Source organism: Schistocerca nitens, chromosome 8, assembly GCF_023898315.1.
Source record: "Schistocerca nitens isolate TAMUIC-IGC-003100 chromosome 8, iqSchNite1.1, whole genome shotgun sequence".
NCBI classification, from domain to species: domain Eukaryota; kingdom Metazoa; phylum Arthropoda; class Insecta; order Orthoptera; family Acrididae; genus Schistocerca; species Schistocerca nitens.
This window is the reverse complement of record NC_064621.1, coordinates 461,348,127-461,373,118: the sequence shown is the minus strand read 5'-3', so window position 1 is coordinate 461,373,118 and position 24,992 is coordinate 461,348,127. Positions and strand designations below refer to the sequence as shown.

The following is a 24,992-nucleotide window of genomic DNA, read 5'->3' as shown; positions in this document are numbered from 1 at the left end:
TTGCCAACTGATTGTTGGCTGATTAAAGTCTTCTCACTAATAACAGTGTGATTGGGGAACATTTGTACTAGTGAACTGATGTTTTCTCTCAGTTTTTCAGTTAAATCAGTTGGTCAATAGAAACATCAAATTGGAAGTTTACGCCCATCCTTGATACACCTTCGTAACCTGTTAGTTCATCCCTATGAAATCCCCAAACCACCCTCCCTACCCTCTGGCTCCCATCCTTGTAACCGCCCCGGTGTAAAACCTGTCCCATGCACCCTCCCATCACCACCTACTCCAGTCCTGTAACCCGGAAGGTGTACACGATCAAAGGCAGAGCCACGTGTGAAAGCACCCACGTGATTTACCAACTGACCTGCCTACACTGTGATGCATTCTATGTGGGAATGACCAGCAACAAACTGTCCATTCGCATGAATGGACACAGGCAGACAGTGTTTGTTGGTAATGAGGATCACCCTGTGGCTAAACATGCCTTGGTGCACGGCAAGCACATCTTGGCACAGTGTTACACTGTCCGGGTTATCTGGATACTTCCCACCAACACCAGCCTATCCGAACTCCGGAGATGGGAACTTGCTCTTCAATATATCCTCTCTTCCCGTTACCCACCAGGCCTCAATCTCCGCTAATTTCAAGTTGCCGCCACTCATACCTCACCTGTCATTCAACAACATCTTTGCCTCTGCACTTCCGCCTCGACTGACATCTCTGCCCAAACTCTTTGTCTTTAAATATGTCTGCTTGTGTCTGTATATGTGTGGATGGATGTGTGTGTGTGTGTGTGTGTGTGCGTGCGCGAGTGTATACCCGTCATTTTTTCCCCCTAAGGTAAGTCTTTCCACTCCCGGGATTGGAATGACTCCTTACCCTCTCCCTTAAAACCCACATCCTTTCGTCTTTCCCTCTCCTTCCCTCTTTCCTGATGAGGCAACAGTTTCTTGCGAAAGCTTGAATTTTGTGTGTATGTTTGTGTGTCTATCGACCTGCCAGCGCTTTTGTTTGGTAAGTCACATCATCTTTGTTTTTGGATATATAAATCATAATCATAATCCTAATCATCATCATCATCATCATCATCATCATCATCAACAACAACCCATGTCGTTCCAACTTGTTAGATTGGTTGGCAAATGAGGCTTCATCAACTATGGTTCTTAAAACTCTCCTTATTTGATGCTGTCTCAAGTATGTCCTCTCTGCTTGATGCCAGATTCACCAAGTTCTCGCACCTCAGGCTTGGTCTTCCTCCTGGTCTTTTACTCTCTATCATACAAGCCACAGCTATTTCTTAAATAAAAGTAATTCACATCCCACAGTTATGGTTGTATAGCTGGTGATGACATCTGTACCACATAATCATTTTAATACTAATACAAGAAGAAAATTACATACCAACAAAGGCTGCTGCCTTGTCAGCTACATTGTAGAGAGCCCAAAAATTCGGTGCCCAATATGCATGACACAAACCTCGTTTGAAAGGGAATAGGCGTGACATGACCTGAAAAATACAGGATAATGTTTAATGTAAATGGTAACATGAAAGCTGAAGCAACACATACTTACTGAAGCATCTGCAAACACCCACCTGTGCAAACTGACCCAACACTATGAACGGTCCAAATGAGATCATAAAAATGCTTGCAACCACCACTGAAAGTTGACAAAATTTTGTCACTGAGAATCTGCTCCAAGTCACTGGTTGAGTTGAATCAAAACAGTAATTGCGAAGCAAATATATAAAATATGCTGGTGCTACATATGCAAAAATATGCTTCAAATTGAGAAGGATACAGAACCAGACTGCAGATTCCATAGTGCAACCCTGAAATGTAAACAAAGCCAAAGATAATCACTTAATATTACCTGAAGAGATTCATATTACGACATGAAGATATCTAAACATTTCTTGATTCACTCATAGAAATTTTGAAGGTAGCAGGCATAAAATACATGGACAAAAATGTTATTTACATCTTGTACAGAAATAAGACTGCAGTTATGAGTCAAAAAACATGAAAAGGAAGCCATGATTGAGTAGGGACTGGGACAGGGTCGTATCCTACCGCCAACTTTATTTAATCTATACACTGAGCAAGCCATGGAGGAAATCCAGGAAAAATTTGGAAAGGGCATTAAAATTCAGGGAGAAGAAGTACAAACTTTTGTGATTTGTCAATGACACTATGGCTAAGGACGTGGAAGAGCAGTACGGATAGTGTCTTGAAAAAGAGATAAGCTGAACACCAATAAAAATAAACAATGGTAACGGGCTGTAATCAAATTAAAGCACACAATGCTGTGGGAATTAAATTAGGAAATGAGACAGTAAAAGTAATAGATGAGTTTTGCTGTTTGGGCAGCAAAATAACTGATAGTGGGAAATGTAGGGAAGATATAAAATGCTGACTGGCAATAGCAAGAAAATCATTTCTGAAGCAGAGACTTTTTGTAACATATAAAATCATTTTAAGTGTTAGCAAGTCTTCTCTGAAAGCATTTGTCTGGAGTGTAATCTTGTACGGAAGTGAAATGAGGGTGATAGGTAATTCAGACAACAAGAAGAATGCTGAAGATTAGATATATAGATTGTGTAACTAATGAAGAGGTACTGAATTGAATTGAGGGAATTTTTTTTTGTATAATGTAACTAAAAGAAGGGATTGGTTAGTGGGATATATTCTGAGACATGCCAGTTTGGTAACAGAAGGTATTGTGGGGGAGATGGGGAGGTAAAAACTGTAGAGGGAGACCAAGCCTTGAATAAATGAAACAGGCTCAAATGGATGTGGGTTGTGGTGGTTATTTACAGATAAGGAGGCTTGCAAGGATAGATTAGCATTAAGAGCTGCATCAAACCAATCTTCAGACTGAAGACTACAATAGCAATACTTCTTGACTTCACTTGTCCTTGTCCACACGCATACAGGGAGAAGAGATGCACACCAATAAGGTGGGGTTTGTTTTTGTTAAACCTGGTAGGTCATCACATCAATTCAGATGGTCACCTGGTTAAGCTAGTGTCTTTTTTAAATTACATTACATAAATTGTAAATGTTGCAGGAAAGTTTAGGATTGAGACCACTCACCGGCTCTCCTATAATCCTAAAGTATTACATAAATTACAGGGTGACAGTTATATAACTATATGAAATAAAATCATCGTAACTTCTGAACGGTTTGCATTAGGACATTCAAACTGCATGGTTGGCCATGGGGAAGATGGGAATTAGTATGCACTGCATGGTTTAGTTTAGTGACTAAGCCCACTTTCATTTGGATGGGTTTGTCAATAAGCAAAATTGGCACATTTGGACTAGTGAGAATCCACGTTTTACAATCGAGAAGTCTCTTCACCCTCAACAGGTGACTGTCTGGTGTGCAATGCCCAGTCACAGAATAGTCGGTGCGATATTCCTTGATGGCACGGTAACTACTGAATAGCACATGAAGGTTTTGGAAGGTGATTTCATGCCCATTATCCAAAGTGCCACTGATTTTGACAATATGCGGTTCATGCAAGACAGAGCTCGACCCCATTGAAGCAGGAGAGCGCTTGATGTCCTGGAGGAGCACTTTGGAGACCACATTCTGGCTCTGGGGTACCCAGAGGCCACTGGGATGGGCCTCGATTGGCTGCCATTTTCATGAGATCTGGCCGCATGTGACTCCTTTTTGTGAGGCTATATTAAAGACAAGATGTACAGCAATAACCCCAAAACCATTGCTGAGCTGAAAACAGCCATTCAGGAGGCCATCAGCAGCATCAATGTTCCGTCATTTCAGCAGGCCATGCAGAATTTCGCTATTCGTCTGCACCACATCATTGAAAATTATAGCAAGCATGTCAAACATGTCATAACCTAAATCCGAATACCTGTAGTGACATTTACATATTGAATACAGTGTGTGCACAGCGTATTTTGGAACTAATTAAAATTTTTTTCATATAGTTCAATAACTGTCACCCTGTATCTTCCATTACCCCCATTTGGTACCCACTTAAGTCGACATTCTGAAGTCTTTCTTTTCAAACCCCTTTAACATGTCCACGTCATACTACTAGTTGTTAATGTTGAACAAAATCCCTTCCATATCATTTTGCAACATTACACCCAGATATTTAAATGAAGGGACAGTGTCAAGCAGGACACTACTAATGCAGTATCCAAACATTACAAGTTTGTCTTCCTACTCATTTGTATTAACTTACATTTTTCTACATTTAGAGCTAGCTACCATTCATCACATCAACTAGAGATTTTGTCTAAGTCATCCTGTATCCTCCCACAGTCATTCAGCTGTGACAACTTCCTGTACACCACAGCATCATCACAAACACACACAGATTGTTGCCCATTATGTCCACCAGATTATTCATGTATACAGAATAGAATAGCAGTCCCATCACACTTCCCTGGGCAATCCTGATGATCCCTTTGTCTCTGATGAACACTCGCCGTTGAGGATGAAATACTGAGTTATATTATTTAAGCAATCTTCAAACCACGCACATATCTGGGAACCTATTCCATATGCTTGTACCTTAGTTAACACACTGCAGTGGGACACCGTTTCAAATGCTTTTCGCAACTCTAGAAATATAGAATCTGCCTGTTGCTCTTTGCCCATAGTTTGCAGTATATCAGGTGACAAAAGGGCAAGCTGAGTTTTGCACGAAAGATGGTTTCTAAATCCATGTTGATTCATGGATATAAGCTTCTTTGTGTCAAGGAAATTTATTATATTCGAACTGAGAATATGTTCAAGAATCCAGGATGAGATTTTCACTGTGCAGCGGAGTGTGCGCTGATATGAAACTTCCTGGCAGATTAAAACTGTGTGCCGGACCAAGACTCAAACTTGGGACCTTTGCCTTTGCGGGCAAGTGCTCTACCATCTGAGCTACCCAAGCACGACTCACGCCCCATCCTCACAGCTTGGGTAGCTCAGATGGTAGAGCGCTTGTCCACGAAAGGCAAAGGTCCCGAGTTCGAGTCTTGGTCCAGCACACAGTTTTAATTTGCCAGGAAGTTTCACATTCAAGAATGTTGCAGTAAACAAATATTAATGATATTGGTCTGTAATTTTGTGGGTCCATTCTACCCACTACGTTTATACTTAGCATTCTCTGTGCAGGCAGCCAGAGAAAAGTCTCACTTAATAACATGCTGTAATTTAAATTAGGTCAACCATGACTTCCTTATAAAACACTGTTCAGATAACAAGGGTGACTACTCAAATGTGGGGAAAACAAAATTCCCTGAGAATTCCAGGTATGGGGAGCAATATGGCATCATATGAAGTTCCTGGTAATTAATGATAAGTGGAAGGGGGGGGGGGGGGGAGTATCTCACAATAACTTTTTTTCCTGTCAGCTGAGATATTTGATCACAGTTTATAACTTCGATAATTTATATGGACTCTTATTCATACAATTAACGTACTTTGAAATATTAAGTACTTTAAACTTTGTGATCTATAGAAATCAATAAAATTAAACTCCAGGGCTAAGTTGAAAACACAGAATTCCCTGAGATTTTTTGGAATTCTTGAAATCCCCTGAGATTTACTTAATTTTTCCGGGTAAAATGTAATTTCCTGAAAATTCCACATTTTACAGAAGAATCATCACCCTGGATAAACCATAATCAATGAGCTGTCATTGTGTGATGAAAGTCCAGGAATTCGCTGTACTTTATGACAAACATGCATCTCAATATTCAGTCAAAATAAAGAGTTCTTGCTCAATGACTCACGACAGAATCGTTCCAGATTATCAAAAAATCCAACTCTGCAAGTGGAAGAAATCAAACACATATACTTCGTTAAGTGTACATAAAAATCTACATCTGTACTCTGTGATCCACAGTGAAGTGCATAGCAGAAGATAGGTTCCACTTTACCAGTTATTAGGGCTTTTTCCTCTTCCATTCACATATGCAACATAGAAAAAGTGATTATTTATCTGCCTCTGTGGGTAGCATAACTGATCTAATTTTGTCCACATGATCTCTATGGGATCAATATGAAGGGGGTTGTAATATACTCCAAGAGTCCTCATTTAAAGCTGGTTCTTGAAAGTTTTATTAGTAGACTTTTCTCAGGACAGTTTTGTCTATCTCCAACAGTCTGCCAGTTCAGTTCTTTCATCATCTCTCTGAAATTCTCGTGTGAGTCAAACAAACCCTTTTCTGTATACATTCAGTATCCCTTGCTAGTCCTATCTGGTACAGGCAAAGTCCTACTTGGTACAGGTTCCACTCCACTGAGTAACAATCTAGGATGGGTTGCACAAATGATCTGTAAGCAGTCTCCTTAAAGACTGATTTCACTTCCCTAGTTTTCTACCATTAAACCAAAGTCTGCTACCTTCTTTGCCCATGACTAAGCCCATGTGATCTTCCCATTTTCTGTCCGTATAAGGTGTTTCACCCAAGTACTTACATCAGTTTACAGATACCAACTGTGACTCATTGATATTGTATTCTTAGGATACTATTTTATTTTGTTCTGTGAAAAGTAAAATTCCAAATTTCTGAACATTTAAAGCAAGTTGCCAATCTTTGCATCACTTTGAAACCTTAAAAAGGTCTGACAATATTTGTACAGCTTCATTCAGACTGTCACATTGTAGATAACAGCATCATCTGTGAAAAGCAAGGGACCAAACACACTTCTCTGGGGTACAACCAGAGTTACTTCCACGTCTGTGAATGTCTCTCCATGTTGCATCTTCTCCTCCAAGAAATCCTTGATCCAGTCACAAATTTCATGTGATACCCAATACAAACATGTTTTTGATAATAAGCACAGGTGTGGTACTGAGCCAAATGTTTTTTGGAAATCAAGAAATACTGCATCTGCCTGACTGCCTTGATCCATGGTCTTCAAGAAATCGCGTGAGGAAAGTTAGGCTTTACATGATCGATGTTTTCAAAATTCATGCTAGCTGGCACCGAGGAGGTCATTCTGTATGGGTTCATTATGTTCAAGCTCAGAATCTGTTCCAAGATTCTACAACAAATGGATGTCAAGGATAGTGGATTGTAGTTTTGTGGGTCACTTCTGATACCCTTCCCAAAGACAGGTGTGCCCTGTGCTTCCTTCCAGCTGGCCAAGATGTTTTGTTCGAGGGATTTACAATAGATTATAAGTTCACAAAGAGACTAACTCAGCCAAAATTAGGTGTAAAATCTGATAGGGATTCTATGGGGCTTCAAAACAGAGTTAAGCATTTCTGTTGCTACTCTCAATATCAGTTCCTGCCTTGTCCCTGAGTGACTGGACACTAACTTTGATGCCACTAACAACTTTACAAACAACCAGATTTCTTTGGGTTTTATAAAGATCTTGCAATATGCATATATTTCTTGATGTTTACTTAGCGGATCAAATATTCCATCATTTTTTGGGCTGCATCTAAGATATTCTTAATTCTTGCTTTAATATGTCAGCTGACAACCTTTCAGACATTCTCAAAGTGAGCTGCTTGCATGATTTTTAAATCACTTTACACTGTGGACTATATGTGCATTTGTCAGAGTGGAGGAGAGGGGGGATTGGTATCTAACAGTGATTCCCTGCCTAGCTCGAGTATTGACAGGGAGAACACATCAGAAACACTTGGGCTACATATTCTGGCTGCACCTTGTTCCCATGCGAAGTGCTCGCACTGCCGCCAGCATATCATGTGGAGCTGGGCATTGACAAGACAAGGTCGGAAAGTATCACAGCTTAGCTCTTGCTAGCGAGTCAATGACTGGTCCTTGAACCCTATAATCATGAGCTGTCTTTGAAGCCTTTAATCATTTGCTTTTGAAAAGTAGAGTTTTGACCTTGCCTGTGCAATGTTTGTGACTGGATTGCTCTCTGCAGTGTTGTTTATGCTTACGATGACTCTGCCATACTCCGGACTTGTTTTGGTTAGCTGTTCACTTTGTGAACTCCACTGTCATCGACCTCCAGAACCGGCTGCTGTTCCAGCGGTCTATGTGTTCCAACGTGAGTGATCATAACTGTGTTCTACTTACACAGAGTAAAATGGAAAAGAGTGTACTCAGGAAAGGCTAGGTTACAGAATTAGCACAAAAGTGGCAGAACAGAGGATGGCTTCATGCAGAAGCAATAACAAATGGGTACAGGATCTGACGTGGAGAGCAATAAACAAAAAACACAGATTTTTAAGCCTTTATGAAACAAAGTAATAGTTTAATACGTAATTCTACTCCAGGGATGCACCACTGATGAGATGGTGGCCTGCCCCCCACTGTTCATTCTTCTCTCTCTCTCTCTCTCTCTCTCTCTCTCTCTCTCTCTGTGTGTGTGTGTGTGTGTGTGTGTGTGTGTGTGTGTGTGTGTGTGTGTTTTCTCTCCTTATCTTTCATTCCCTCCAAAAAAGCAGAGGGCAGGACCTTGTACAACTTAGTTCTTTCAAACCATGCCAATCTAGCTGGAATTGGTTTAGGGGAAGCAGAGGGCAGGACCTTGTACAACTTAGTTCTTTACAACCATGTCAATCTAGCTGGAATTGGTTTAGGGGAGTCCAAATTCAGAATAATAATGTGTTTGAAGCCATTTTGACTATTGTTTGACTGTGACTGTCTCAAGAAATATGTAAAGGTCTTTTTAAATCACTACTACCAGCCACAAACTTTGTCAACTATTGTATTACTTATGTATTTAGCGACATGTTTCAAGGGTTAAACCTCATCTTCAGAGTAAATGGCATTACAAAAACAACTTCACAATAAGGTAATACTGATGTTACATAGTTTTTTTTGTAAATGCTGTGGTCATCTCTGTGGTCATCTTTGTTCTTTTGGTGTGGCAGCCTCATTGTGATGCATTGTGGTGTTTCCATTTCCGTGGCTCTCTTGGTCACTGATCACAAATTGTCTCTAGCATAGCCGTAACTTGGGAACATGATCACAACGAGACTGCCACACCAGAAGAACAAAGATGACCACAGCATTTACAAAAAGACTATGTAACATCAATATGACCTTATTGTAAAGTTCTTTTTGTAATGCCATTTAGCCTGAAGATGAGGTTAACCCTCGAAACACGTCGCTAAATAAATAAGTAATGCAATAGTTGACAAAGTTTGTGACTGGTAGCAGTAATTTAAAAAAAACCTTTAAATATAATAATGTGTCTCGTGGCAAGCTATTTTTGAAATTCTGCACTTGCACAACAATGCAGCAATGGCAACAAAAGCCGCATGTGGGCATACAGCGAATGAAAGTGTTTAGTCGGCAGTGGTTTTGTATTCTATAGTATACACCCTGTGTCAGCGAGCTTAATCAGCCATTCATCAATGTGCTCAACTTTCTGTGACAGAGGTAAGCAACAATTTCATGTGTTTCTGCGAACTTGCAAGCATTTATTTTGGGATCATCACTCAATAATAATATATGGGAGGCATAAAATTGAAACAAAATGAATATTTGTGAAACAAATGTGCCGAATTTTTTTTTTTGCTGTGTCCCTTATGTAGTCACAGTGAGGAGTTTATGGCCCTCAGTACTTCCAAGTCTGTACACACCCATTTTACAGTATCTAGGTACATGATGAGCACAATTATTCTATTGTGAAAATGTGAAAACGGTAATACCCTTTTACACTACCCCATTTTATGGAAATCCAGAGCTACATGATTTGTCTATTTCAGTGCTGCACACCACTATTCCCCTACTCTGCCCACACAACATTCAGCTTACGACAGGTTTGGACGTGTTTCGTGCGAAGTCATTTTATCCACAGAATTGGGTTCATTCTAACTGTATCATCCAAATAAGAAGAAGAAGAAGAAGAAGAAGTAGTTTGGGAATGTTTCCTGTACTTCATGAGCCAATTCTTACCAATTTTGAGTCAAGAAAAATGAATATGGCAATGAAAAATTTTCCTTAGCTCTAGTTCCTGTGATACACACTAGGGGGAAGAATTTCATGTAAATGTATTAAGAGATAAATATACATTTTAATTACATATGTTAACAACCGCCACCCCCCAAACCATGGACCTTGCCGTTGGTGGGGAGGCTTGCATCTCACAGTGATACAGATAGCTGTACCGTAGGTGCAACCAGAACGGAGGGGTATCTACTGAGAGGCCAGACAAATGTGTGGTTCCTGAAGAGGGGCAGCAGCCTTTTCAGTAGTTGCAGGGACAACAGTCTGGGTGATTGATTGACTGACTTGCCCTGGTAACACTAACCAAAAGGGTTTTGCTGTGCTGGTACTGGGAACGGCTGAAAGCAAGGGGAAACTACAGCCGTAATTTTTCTCGAGGGCATGAAACATGTATGGTTAAATGATGATGGCGTCCTCTTGGGTAAAATATTCCAGAGGTAAAACAGTCCCCCATTCGGATCTCCGGGCGGGGACTACTCAGGAGGACTTTGTTATCAGGAAAAAGAAAACTGGCGTTCTATGGATTGGAGCGTGGAATGTCAGATCCCTTAATCGGGCCGGTAGGTTAGAAAATTTAAAAAGGGAAATGGATAGGTTAAAGTTAGATATAGTGGGAATTAGTGAAGTTCGGTGGCAGGAGGAACAAGACTTCTGGTCAGGTGAATACAGGGTTACAAATACAAAATCAGATAGGGGTAATGCAGGAGTAGGTATAATAATGGATAAAAAATTAGGAGCGTGGGTAAGCTACTACAAACAGCATAGTGACCGCATTATTGTCGCTAAGATAGACACGAAGCCCACGCCTACCACAGTTTATATGCCAACTAGTTCTGCAGATGACGAAGAGATTAATGAAATGCATGATGAGATAAAAGAAATTGTTCATATAGTGAAGGGAGATGAAAATTTAATAGTCATTCGGTAGTAGGAAAAGGAAGAGAAGGAAACATAGTAGGAGAATATGGAATGAGGGTAAGAAATGAAAGAGGAAGCCACCTGGTAGAATTTTGCACAGAGCATAACTTAATCATAGCTAACATTAGGTTCAAGAATCATAAAAGAAGGTTGTATATATGGAAGAGGCTTGGAGATACTTGAAGGTTTCAGACAGATTATATAATGAGAAGACAGAGATTTAGGAACCAGGTTTTAAATTGTAAGACATTTCCATGGGCGATGTGGACTCTGACCACAATCTATTGGTTATGAACTGTAGATTAAAACTGAAGAAACTGCAAAAAGGTGGGAATTTAAGGAGATGGGATCTTGATAAACTGACAGAACCAGAGGTTGTAGAGAGATTCAGGGAGAGCATTAGGAAACGATTGAGAGGAATGGGGGAAAGAAATACAGTAGAAGAAGAATGGATAGCTTTGAGGGATGAAATAGTGAAGGCAGCAGAGGATCAAGTAGGTAAAAAGACGAGGGCTAGTAGAAATCCTTGGGTAACAGAAGAAATATTGAATTTAACTGATGAAAGGAGAAAATATAAAAATGCAGTAAATGAAGCAGGCAAAAAGGAATACAAACGTCTCAAAAATGAGATCGACAGGAAGTGCAAAATGGCTATGCAGGGGTGGCTAGAGGACAAATGTAAGGATGTAGAACCTTATCTCACTAGGGGTAAGATAGATACTGCCTACAGGAAAATAAAAGAGACCTGTGGAGAAAAGAGAACCACTTGTATGAATATCAAGAGCTTAGACAGAAACCCAATTCTAAGCAAAGAAGAGAAAGCAGAAAGGTGGAAGGAGTATATAGAGGGTTTGTACAAGGGTGATGTACTTGAGGACACTATTATGGAAATGGAAGAGGATGTAGATGAAGATGAAATGGTAGATATGATATTGCATGAAGAGTTTGACAGAGCACTGAAAGATTTGAGTTGAAACAAGGCCCCGGGAGTAGACAACATTCATTTAGAGCTACTGACAGCCTTGGGAGAGCCAGTCCTGACAAAACTCTACCATCTGGTGAGCAAGATGTATGGGACAGGTGAAATACCCTCAGACTTCAGGAAGAATATAATAATTCCAATCCCAAAGAAAGCAGGTGTTGACAGATGTGAAAATTACCGAACTGTCAGTCACAGCTGCAAAATACTAACGCAAATTCTTTACAGACGAATGGAAAAACTGGTAGAAGCCAACCTCGGGGAAGATTGGTTTGGATTCCATGGAAATGTTGGAACACATGAGGCAATACTGACCCTACGACTTATCTTAGAAAATAGATTAAGGGGAGGCAAACCTACGTTTCTAGCATTTGTAGACTTAGAGAAAGCTTTTGACAATGTTGACTGGAATACTCTCTTTCAAATTCTGAAGGTGGCAGGGGTAAAATACAGGGAGCGAAAGGCTATTTACAATTTGTACATAAATCAGATGGCAGTTATAAGAGTCGAGGGGCATGAAAAGGAAGCAGTGGTTGGGAAGGGAGTGAGACAGGGTTGTAGCCTCTCCCCGATGTTATTCAATCTGTATATTGAGCAAGCAGTAAAGGAAACAAAAGAAAAAAAATCGGAGTAGATATTAAAATCCATGGAGAAGAAATAAAAACTTTGAGGTTCGCCAATAACATTGTAATTCTGTCAGAGACAGCAAAGGACTTGGAAGAGCAGTTGAACGGAATGGACAGTGTCTTGAGAGGAGGATATTAGATGAACATCAACAAAAGCAAAATGAGGATAATGGAATGTAGTCGAATTAAATCGGGTGATGCTGCGGGAATTAGATTAGGTAATGAGACATTTAAAGTAGTAAATGAGTTTTGCTATTTGGTGAGCAAAATAACTGATGATGATCAAAGTAGAGAAGATATAAAATGTAGACTGGCAATGGAAAGGAAAGCGTTTCTGAAGAAGAGAAATTTGTTAACATCGAGTATAGATTTAAGTGTCAGGAAGTCATTTCTGAAAGTATTTGTATGGAGTGTGGCCATGTACGGAAGTGAAACGTGGACAATAAATAGTTTGGACAAGAAGAGAATTAAAGCTTTAAAAATGTGGTTCTACAGAAGAATGCTGAAGATTAGATGGGTAGATCACATAACTAAAGAGACGGTACTGAATAGAATTAGGGAGAAGAGAAATTAGTGGCAAACCTGGACTAGAAGAAGGGATCGGCTGGCAGGACATGTTCTGAGGCATTGAGGGATCACCAATTTAGTATTGGAGGGCAGTGTGGAGGGTAAAAATGATAGAGGGAGACCAAGAGATGAAAACACTAAGCAGATTCAGAAAGATGTCGGTTGCAGTAGGTACTGGGAGATGAAGAAGCTTGCACAGGTCAGAGTAGCATGGAGAGCTGCATCAAACCAGTCTCTGGACTGAAGACCACAACAACAACAACAACAACAACATGCTAACAACATTTAAAGTGTATTTGAATTTTTTAAAATGGTAGTTACATTTTATGAGTTGTAAATTGCTGGAAGAATACCTCGCAGATGGTTGGGTCTGCAGAGAATCATGTGGTGGCTGCTTGAGATTGTCATCTTTTAGTGTGCCTCTAGTAATGGAGTTCCGGAGCATTCCTACACAAAGACCGACAGTAATCTGCAAGCACTGCTTCATTCCAAGGGTCCTAATATCTTTGTTCCGTAACAGTAATGTCCTGACAGAATCTGTCTCCATGTTCATCATGGACACTCCACAACTAGGAGGGAAGAAGTCCAGGTGGGAGTGGAGAAAATGGATTTTAAGGGATATATTGGATCGAAGATTATGGTAGTTTTTGCAGGAGTACTGTCACCAACTGGTTGTAGTTATCATCTCCTTTGTTGCCTAAAAATCCACGAACAACTCCCTTGAAGGCTTCCCAAGTTTCCTTTTCTTTCCCCTTCAATACTTGAACAAATTCAGGATCCTTTACAATTTCTCAAATTTGTGGCCCGATAAAAACACTGTCCTTAACTTTTGCATCACTTAATTTTGGAAATTTCTCTCTCATGTATTTCGAGGGATGTCCTTCTTGGTTCATATATTTGACAAAATTTTTCATCAAACCCAGCTTTATCTGCAGCAGTGGAGGAACATCTTTTGGGTCTATGAGAGGCTCGGCAATGACATTTTTCTCACTAGGGTTAAGTTTTCTTGCAGGCTACTCCACTTTAATACGATGCAATTTCCTATCCCTACTGCCCCACATACATAAGAAGCAGCAATGTTTTGTGTACCCCAGTTGCATTCCTAAGAGTATGGTAATGACTTTTAGATTCTCTATTTGTGTTTATGATATTTGATTGAGTACAAGAGGGCTGTCATATTTGCGTATGTCTCCTTCATGTGAACTGGATGACCAACAGGAATAAAAGGAAGACAATTGCCATTGTGAAATAACACAGCTTTTAAACTAAGCTTGGAGTAGTCTACAAATAGAATCCTTTCAGTTGGGTCATGGTTCAAATTCAAAGATTTCACTAAGCCATTAATACCACAGCAAACAACAAGTGACATCACTTTCAAGAGGATTCCATTGCTGTAGTCGAGACCCAAAAATTTCTGCCTTCTCCTTTGACAGGTCAAGGCCTCTGATGAGATCACTCAATTCCGCTAGACTCAGTCTGTATGGTTTATCACCTTTTCCTTCAAAATCAAGGTCACAGGATGTGGAAAGCTTGTTTGGTTCTTCTTCTTCTTGTTCCACACTGTCTTCATTTTCTATATCAAACACACAATTTTCAGTTGGAGTAGGAACTTTATCAAAATCTACCCCTCTTCCTAGACCTCTCCAGTCCTCTTCCTTTACCCCTCTTCCTTCCTCTTCAGTACTTCTGCCTGAAGAAGGAACCATTGGCTCCAAAAGCTTGTCCAATTATAATATTTTGTGTGTTTATTCTGTTGCCACTTGGTGAGTAAATTTTTTGTATTTATACTATTACCTAATTTTGTCAAAAATTGATTGTTTTCATTGTTTAATAACCAATATTTTAGCAACTGAATGTCCCCCACATCTGAGGCAAATTTTCCTGCGAATAATGGAGGGTTTGTCTGCTGAAATAACAGTTGCGTTGGTTGTGTTTAATGCAGCTATTAGATGAAATCTTGTGAATATGAAAATAACAATTTGCCACACTAGGAAAATTCAAAGACATGCTGAAAAGTAACGCCTTTGAATTTTTTATTCTGTTCTCAACATTGTTTGAGATATTACATGTTATGCATATTACTTGGTTGACTTTCCCACTTCACTGACACAAGCTGCAACCCTCTGCCACTAGAAGGTTCCAAATTGTAGTGAATAACATGGCAATGTGTAACATAACTACATCAGTGCATGATGGTGCTGTAATCGAGTTTCTTGGTGCAGAAAAAGTGTCTCCAATTGAAATCCACAGAAAAATGAAAGCTGTGCTTGGTGATTACCCTAGCAACATCATTAATGTGTGATGGTGAGTTGTCCGTGCTCACCATTTTGACCCAAGAAATGAGAGCATTAGAGTTCTACCCATATGCATCACAGATGCCAAAAAAGCTAAGGACCATGTAAGCAGGCAAAGTGATTATCACAGAGTTCTGTGATGTTCAGGGTATGGTGTATTTGGAATCCATGCCTAAAGGCACCACCATAAACCCTAAGAGGTACTGTGAGACCCTCACAAACCCAAAAGCACGAATTCCAAGACTTTGTCCACACATGGAGTACCCTCCCCTTCAGGCCACACACAAGCACTGCACTGTCATTGATCATCCTCCTTACAGTCCTGAGTAGGCCCCATCCAATTTTCGCCTGTTTCTAAAAATTAAACACCTCCAAAGACTTCACTTTGATTGTGATGAGGAGGTGCAAGCAAAGGTGAGGTTGTGGCTCCATCAACAAAGTCAGGCATTCTACAGTGACAGTTTCAACAAACTAGTCTCTCACTGGGAGAAATGTATTCATCCCCAGTGTGATTATGTTGAGAAACATGTATGTTCACTTGAAGAGTAAAGATGTAGAATGTTAATAAAGTTTGCTTTATTTAATAAGCCTTAATAGTTTTCACATAAAAAAATTCACAGGCTTTGACTTTCAGCACATTGTCATATGTGGACACATTTGGTTTGTTATTGTGAGGAAGCCAGGGATCGAAATGAACCATGTAGAACAGGCATAGAATGAAGTAGTCACCACAATACTTTATTTATTGAACACTAAACATCCTGATTTTATTCTCTTGGGGTTATCAATACGGTCACTGAGTTATAATTATACATGGCACATCATGTATCATGAAACAGGGAAATTCATTCTTAAAATGGTTCTTTAATTTGAAAGGTGCACTGAATATATTTTAATACTAGCAGTCCATAGATGGGATGATGGGAAAAAAAAAAAAATCAGAAGAACAGCGCATGGTAAGCTGAGGACATTGCATTTTGCTTCCGTAAAATGGGGTGAAACAAAGTTTTTTGAACAATGTACATCAGGTTGTTCCAGGTCAAGTGGCACCCCATGGGCATTTGGGTACTCTCGCAGGCAATTGTGGGCAAACAGTTGATGCGTGGGCACTCAGGCAGCTGAGCTGTAGTCTATGCAGTTGTACCCCCTTGTTAAGCAACCACAGGCAGGGTTCGCCAAGAGCCTCACACTTCTGTTGGGCAGCTTTCACTACTTGCACTTGCCTGCAGGTGAGCTGATGGGCATTCGAGGTTGCCCAATTTAAATGTAAATTTTATAGGTCTAACTAAAAGTGTGCCTGATATCATGCAGTACATGCTCATGCAAACATTAGATTAGTCCATTCTACAGTGATAAACAAACGAATATAAGATGGATTAATAAAATGCACATTACTTTTGTAACTTTCAGTTTGCACTGTTTCTAAAAATGATTTCAGTTTGTTGAAATACACGCATTCATCATAGACTGACACGCTAGTTCCATAGTTTGACTTTTCACTTGGTTCTAAAATATGCAGGTAACGCAGCCTGTCACATGAAATGTCTAGTGTATCAATTTCTTATTTACAACAAGAAAATTCAAATGTTGACATCTGAATTCAAACACAATTTCTTTGCTTCCATTCATCGTTCTAAGTATTTACTTATAAAATACTTTTTTGTGAAACTGCTAAAAAATCTCGCTACTTATTGCATGGAAAAAATTACAAAAAAATCAGAAAGATTTACTAATTTTTAGAAAAAGTTGGCCTTTCTCCACACATAAAGAGAAATATACATGACAGTAACTAATCTCCAATATTATCATGCCCCACACTAACCTGTAACATTCTTGCAATTGACATGAGCAAGACACCAAACAACATGCCATTGTATTGGAAGTGTATGTGGTCAACCAACAGAAGGCCAGCATTGCACAGAAGCAGGACTTGCAGGACTGTAGCCGGAGACTTCCAACGAGATTTCCATTTACTGCTTTTTCTAACTCCACTTGCACTCAAATACTGGCAGCACCTGCCACAGTTGTTGCAATAAATTACTTCAAGTACCACAGAAATATAGATAGGAAGGCAAAAGATTTGTAAAAGAATCATAGCAGATTGCTGAGATGTCGCATACATGTTACAAAGTCGTGAACACACTGTACCTACCTACATCAAACTTTTGTATCAAACAAGCTATATTACAAAATATTGAGCAGAAGTTAGAAAAATATTTGAATTTTACTGAGTCACACAATGATTCAGCAAGCAGCAACAGTTACTTAGTATAACTGAGGAAGCAGACCAGAATACGGCCTGTTTAACACTAGAGAAAGCAAAAGTTTACTGGTATCCAATGTTAACAGTCTATGGTAATGCTTTCAGACAACTGCTTCTCTTGTTAAAGTATATCTTTGCAAATTTCTTATTTCTAATAGTCCTTGTAAATCACTTACAGTTATGAAATGTTCTGTCAGGTTAAACTTGGTGCTGGATCAGGACCCAAAGCCCACACTTTATTTTTTTGTGCAGTGCTCTTACCAAACGAGCTATCCAGGCCTGCCTTTACAGATTCACTTTTCACAGTACTTCTTTCCTACTTTCCAAACTACACTGAAGCCCTACTGTATACTTTGTGGGCTACCGTTTTTGAAAGAAGTGGCTTAGGGGATTAAGCTTACACTCTCTAGCACTGTGTACAGCATTTTGAAAATTTTTGACAGATTAAAACAGTGTGCTGGACCACAACTCAGACTGAATGTGTAAGAAGTTTGTCATTTATATTATAAGACTTTTTTGGATATAGCCATGTAACTGTAAGAGGATAACAAAGTCTTACACATAAGTTTTTCTCGATGTCTCAAATAGATGCACTAGAACTGATGGAAAAATTCTCAATTCTGAAGGTGCATGCTCATGCCCAGCAGCACCATAGTCACCTACACAGGACAAAAACTCCAGCCAGGATCTGTATGGGAGACAACACTGGACTACTTAGTCAGTTCATGGTTGCGTTTCGAGCCACTCTTAATCTCCACCTGAATCAACTGCCGCTGATGTACTACTGACCCGAAATTTCAAATAGATGCAAACTGTTCTGGTATTTGCGCAGCTGCTGACAAATTTGCAGCTTTTCTTTGTAAACTCGTAAGAGAGAGTGTGTACAGCTTATAATGCAATGCTGATTACCTTACTGCTTTCTAACATTCTTGTACAAGGTAGGAAAGAGATCATTAGATGTTATGAGCTTTCTGAGTACTGCAACATCAAATAACATTGATTTGGAGTTTCATGTTCTTGGAACACTAGGAAGGACACCACAAATAGTAACTTCAGATGCCCAGCAAATGGAAAAACAAATGAGCAACATAGGCAGCAAATGGAATTATTCTGGCTGCTCAACACACTGGTTTCACACAACTTGTGACCATTTGCGTTCCTATCATTGCACAAGACCTGAGAAACTGGGACTTTTACGTTTTCTGGCTGCATTAGAATTTAGTGACATTCCAATTAATTGACTCCTATGGTGCCAAATGGTTTCAGCTACTTGGTAAAACTTTTCAGTTAGTGGATGTGGTAGACTTGTATTCCCTGAAGTCTACAGTCAGCTAGGGACCTATTTATAGTTAAAATGGCTCCGAGCACTATGGGACTTAACATCTGAGATCATCAGTCCCCTAGGATTTAGAACTACTTAAACCTAACTAACCTAAGGACATCACACACATCCCTGCCCAAGGCAGGATTCGAACCTGTGACCGTAGCGGTCGCGCGGTTCCAGACTGAAGCGCCTAGAACCGCTCAGCCACACTGGCCAGCGCCTATTTCTGGCAAAAGTGCCATGTGGCACCAGTCTTTCTCCAACTTCACCAGAAGGCATTCATATGTTGCAACTGATTTAAGTTATCACAGCTGCGGTCAATCCTTCCCCCTCCAAAACCAGAGTAAACAGTGCAATATTGGTTCTTTCGTTTGTAATGTCATTGTTTCAGCCAGTTGAGTCCTTAGTGAAGCCAGATTCGTCCTGTTAAAGAGACACCAAAAGAAGAAATGTTTTTCAAAGAATTGTGGAGTTGTTCTCTGTAAATGGACTATCACATACTTCAGGAAAACACAGTATATTCACTTCTGAACAAACAAACAGAAAAATGTTAACAGGTAATGTACAACATGAACAATAGTGAGTGAAAATGAGACAAAGTTCCAGATTTTTAGAAGTACTCACTGATTAGATTGGATCAACACTTGCTCCATAGATCATGAATATGACACTTCATACTAAAGTGTAGTGTGTCAGTTTAACAATAGCTTTCTTTTTGTGGCACCTGAATTTTTAAAATGATTGTAAAATTACTAATTCATATCTAAAAATTCACCTATGGAGTAGGAGCAGTTGTCATTCACTTTATTTTTAAATGCTTGTTGACTATCTTTCAGACTTTTGATGCTTTATGCTAAGTGATCAAAGACTTCTGTAGAAGCATAATTTAATCCCTTTCTGTGCCAAAGTTAGATTTAGCCAAGAATAGTGAAAACCAACCTTTCTCCTAGTGTTGTAGCTAGAAACTAATAGCAACTAATAAAAACAAAAATCTGAACTGGAAGAATAATGTTATTGCGCTTCTCAAATGGCTAAGTTCAGCCATTGTAGCTCTTCATATAATTGCTCATATTTCAGAGACATACAAATCAACATCTTAATATATTTTTCATATTTCCAGTCATTAATGCCTCACAGCACAATTTTCTATGATAATACATAACTTACAAAGAAAATGACAGCATCAAAGTGAGAATAACATGTGGAAAAGAAGCACAATCATCTTGCAGTCACATCATCAAGTAGTTAGGCAGTCTAGCTGTGTGGAGACAATATGTACTCAGTCAGTAATGATTAACAAAAACAACCACAGCTGTGTTAATACACATTTACTGGATTATGATCAGTTTTGTTATTTTAGGACAACATCTAGCAGCGGAGTTGTGCCAGTATCATCACATAAAAGGGTCTGGTTGTCACACGTAAAGTTAGAGACAAAATTTGGAAACAACAATCACATGCTGTAATGACATTACAAGTGCCTTATTGTTTTTATTTTCTTTTTGAAAACTGATCTGGACAATGTCTGCAGAGTAGAAATTTGCAAAACTGTTATTCTTCGCCTGTTTTCTTATAGAAAGATTGAACAGTCTCTGTTGTCTTGCAGGATTTTTTGGCCCACAGGAGAGCATCATAAACATGCTGAAAAACCTGAACGTGCAGATAACTTAAGATAGGTGCAAACTATTATGCAAAAGCCTATTTAGTTTCAAGAACCAGAATGGATTGGGAAGAAACCCTAACATGTTATATAATGGGAGGTTTCCACTGCCATATGCTTCACAGTGGTTTGCTGAGTGTGGATATAGATGTGGAAATGAAAGTACTGATCAAAGAGAGCTGTTGGAAACAATTTCTTTCTATGCTAGATATAATTATTTATGTAACAAAAGTAGTATAGTACAAAAATGGACAAAGATTATTTACAAAGACACAAAAGAACAGATTGTGTCAAAAGAGTTATTTGCATGTTTAGAATGATAATCATAAAGGCAACAAACTGAAATATTACCCTTTCTAGGAAATTGTAATGTTTCCCCTAGTTCATAATTGAGTATCTACAAATAATAAACATTTGCATGTGCAAGACAATTGTGTGTGATTTTTTTTTTTTTTTTATATATACAGCACACACATTTATTAGGTCTACAATTCATTCGACTTTAAATATTCGAAATTTCACAATGACATATGCCTGTTTCAGTTATCTTTCCAAGTAACTATAAGCAAATTTGTACACAAAAATTACACCTATCTGGCATCATTTAGTGGAATCAAACACTACACAAGATCACTCTGTAACTATAACTGAACATTTAGCTTATACAGTACATTCAGCTACCAATTACACTTACTCTTTTGTACCAAAAGCTAGCATGAGGTCTGCTACAATTACAGACAGTCTTTGGAACAAAACTGTAGAATAGGATGCATAATTGAGGTTCGTAACTTTTAGCATTTCAGGATCAAAGAATTGTGCAATGTGCGACAGAATGTACTCAAACCAGGCGAAGAAAGGTGGGTAATCAAGCGTCCACTCTGAAGTTGTGTCATTGTACCACTCCTTGATCGGTAGGCTATGAGTTACGGCGAGCCAATTACGATGAACTTCAAAATCTGTTGAACGGCTAAAAATTAAAAGGAATCAGTTTACCACACTGCTCACAAGTTAAGCCCTTATCATATTATACCCTAGCTTATAAATGTTGAGAAAATCATGAGATTCTGTCATGCTTCAGGGACTATTCCCAAAATTTTATTAATTTTTTAATACTCACTATGTTGGGATAAGCAAAAGTTTTACACTGGATACTAATAAAAATATATACCAAAACATTTCGTCTGGGTATATTCTTGAAATTACTTTATCAGCGAATGGTTAGCATCTGTCTCCTATCATTGTAACAGTATTTCGAGACCGCTGTTCGCACGCTACACTGACTACCTCTACAATCAACGTGTCCCATCAGCGCATGATTACCGCGGCAATGTTGACACCGTGCATCGTTTACCAACAAAACCTCGAATACATAAAGTTATCGATAGTGTAGCTGACGACAGTATCATCGTAGAGAGGTATCGAGTATTATCTGTTACCTGCCCTCTAATAAAGTGTCACGAATGTACTTTCACAGCGTGCGGGCCCATCCATTGTAGCCAACATTTCGGATTCATCTTCCCTAACATTGTAAAAATGCAAGAGGTTTCTTGTCATTTTTTAAAGTAAGAATTGGGCAGGGATAGCTGTGCTTTGGGTTTACGTAGCAACACGGACGACTGCGTAAATGACGGTTGTAATAACTAGTCAGATAAAAGTGACCGAAAAACGTAGGAAAACTTTCATACCGACAGTGAATGAATTAAGGATACTGCCGAAGATCGTACAAATATTGATTTCATTTTTTTAAACAAGCTTTCATCTTGTCTTCAGACTGTAACACTGTTCGTATTTAGAACGACTGTTGGGACTACTAATAATTGTGATTCCATAGGTGTCAATAAATATTACCCTATCATTAAATTAACCACGTACATATGAAATTAACATCGTTACATAACAATTTCAAAAACGTAGCTCACTTTTGATCAAGTAATGTGAGGAGTCTAAGAAACTTCAAATACAAACTGAAGTCGTATTTTCCTGATAACTTATACTATAAAGAAGAATTTCTGAATGTACAATAGTCAGCATGTTATCAGAACGTTTCTATGTTTTTCACTAGTAAAGCATATTACAGTTGTAAACTAACTGATATTTTCCACAGTCACAACTGCCGAAATTGAAAAATATATCAGAACAAAGAATCTATCTAGTAATAACGAAGCGCCTTGTGTCAGCTGTGTTTGCAATTCGCACAATTAATGCTAAAGGTAATCTAAAAATGAATACACTAACTAGTTTATTCTGTATACTGCCTTCACTAATGGGTCATGGAGCCATTTTTGGGAAAACTCAACCTGTAGGGATAGTATTCTCTGAATACGGATTTGTATTATAAGAATTTGGTGTCATTTCTGTAAAATTCTGCAGAGAACTCTTCACACAAACTTTGATCAGGTAAAACAAAAAACAATCTCTACAAAAACTTCAAGGGGTTAGCATTAGTACAGAAAGTAGGCAAATACGTTTGTACAAGTGTATTCGACCATCTGCCATGGCATATTAAATATGAGGGTTGGGACTTAAATAGTGGCAATTATTTATTCACAACCGATACAAAAGAGTTACTAGTTTACACCTGTTACTGTCCTTCAAAGTAGTTACCAGCATTGTGTAGAACCCGCTGCCAGCGATGTGAAAGGCGTAGTATACCGTTAGCAGAGCCTGTTCTCTTGCTGGTGCGAATGTAGTGGTCTACTGCCTGTCGAATCTCTGGAACAGTTCTGAAGCGAATGCCACGAAGTGGTTCCTTCATCTTCGGAAACAAATCAAAGTCACCAGGACTAAGTCCAGGGAGTATGGTGGACGGTACAGTACTTCCCACTCCCATCAACCAAACAGAGTAGCCACAGCTTGGGTTGTATGCGCCTGCGCATTGTCGTGCAAAATGATGAGTGGGTTGCGCTGAAGGTGCCGCCGCTTCTTTAGCAAAGCTGGCCGCAGGTGATTCTCCAAAAACGAACAGTAATACTGTGCATTGACAGTCTGCCGTGGAGGAACGTAATGCGTTAGGATAATACCATCACAGGCGTACACGAGAATCACCATAACTTTCACCATACTGGGGCTCAGACGCACTTTCAACTTTCGAGGCGACCCATAACGACGCCATTCGTTGGATTGTCGTTTCAGTTTTGGCTCGTACGATGTGGCCCATGTCTCATCCAGTGCTATGATACGGCTTAAGAAAGCCTCTCCTTGGCGCTCACAGCGCTCCAAGTGCGTCTGAGCAGCGTCGTAACGCATCGGTTTCTGCATTTCTGTCAAGTCATGCGGAACCCATCGTGATGCAATTTTTCGCGTGCCCAGGCGTTCCTTCAGGATGCAAAGCACAGTCGTATACGCTGATCCGGTTTCGCGGGCGAGATCACGAATCGTATGGCGTCGATCAAGGTCCACTAACGCGGCAACAGCATGCACCTCTTCTTCAGAGACACTAGGACGACCTGCCCGATGCATGTCTGCCACAGTTTACTGACCTTCGTTGAAGGCTTTTGCCTAATGTGCCGCTGTTCTGTAAGGCAATGCCAATTCCCTGCACGCCTCTTGAAGACCTCGATGACAGCATCATGCTGTACGACCTCTGGTACATTCAGTATTGATCCAACTCCATTGTTCCTGTTTGGAAAACATAGTGACACCGTTACGTTAAACTGCTCTCTTTCAAGTGACTGTGTTTCCCTCGATTGTGCGCACGCCGGTGACATGGGATGGGCGAGTCCATTTGCATGGAAGTTAAATCTGGGCTCAATAAGTGAAAAATCAATAAGTGAAAAATTGATTATTTTAGGACACTCTTCAGAGGCATTCACTGGAGTGATGTTTACAGTGCTCATGGCATGAATGAAAAATATAACTCTTTAGCTAATAAATTGATTACCTTATTTGAACACCGTTTTCCCCCAAAACTAACCAAGGTTAGAGCAATGTCTACAAAGAAGCCATGGATTACTGAAGGAATAGAGGTATATTGTAAAACAAATAGGAAACTATCTGTCAGTCTGAAACAATTCTGATGTTGATGCTATAGCACATTACAAGAAATACAGCAAAATATTAAAGACTGTAATATGGCCATCAATGCAAATATATTACAAGGAAAAGATAGTCATATCAGATAAGAAAATAAAGACAATATGGGATATAGTGAAGGAGGAGACCAGTAGAACCAGACATGAAGAGGGACAAATAGCATTAAGAGTAAATGATACATTGATGACAGATGTGTATAGTGTTGCAGAACTTTTTTAACTTTTTATAACTGTTACTGAAAAGATGGGGTTGTCAGGTTCTGTAGATGCTGCTGTGGAATACCTCAGACCAGACATTTCAAGTAAATTCCATAATATGAATTTGACCCTCACTACCAAAGCAGCAGTAATGTCCATCATAAAATCTTTAAAATAAAAAGCTGGTGGGTATGATGAAATATCAACAAATT

At 39.4% G+C, this 24,992-nt stretch overlaps 1 protein-coding gene across 4 annotated transcripts in view; it reads right to left on the bottom strand.

Moving 5' to 3' along the window:
* Positions 1-21,981, bottom strand: part of LOC126198868 (probable dolichyl pyrophosphate Glc1Man9GlcNAc2 alpha-1,3-glucosyltransferase) — an 82,487-nt gene extending 60,506 nt beyond the window's left edge. For 2 of the 4 annotated variants that reach the window (XM_049935467.1, XM_049935466.1), the window contains exons 1-5: positions 21,669-21,981; positions 21,246-21,518; positions 17,127-17,319; positions 1,595-1,831; positions 1,402-1,507 (exon numbers count right to left, since the gene is read on the bottom strand). In XM_049935467.1, coding sequence (XP_049791424.1) covers positions 1,402-1,507; positions 1,595-1,831; positions 17,127-17,319; positions 21,246-21,518; positions 21,669-21,727 — 868 coding nt within the window. In that variant the 5' untranslated portion in view covers positions 21,728-21,981. The remainder of the gene's footprint in view (positions 1-1,401; positions 1,508-1,594; positions 1,832-17,126; positions 17,320-21,245; positions 21,519-21,668) is intronic. The other 2 variants (XM_049935468.1, XM_049935469.1) reach the window with 2 other exon arrangements.
* Positions 21,982-24,992: the final 3,011 nt, after the last annotated feature.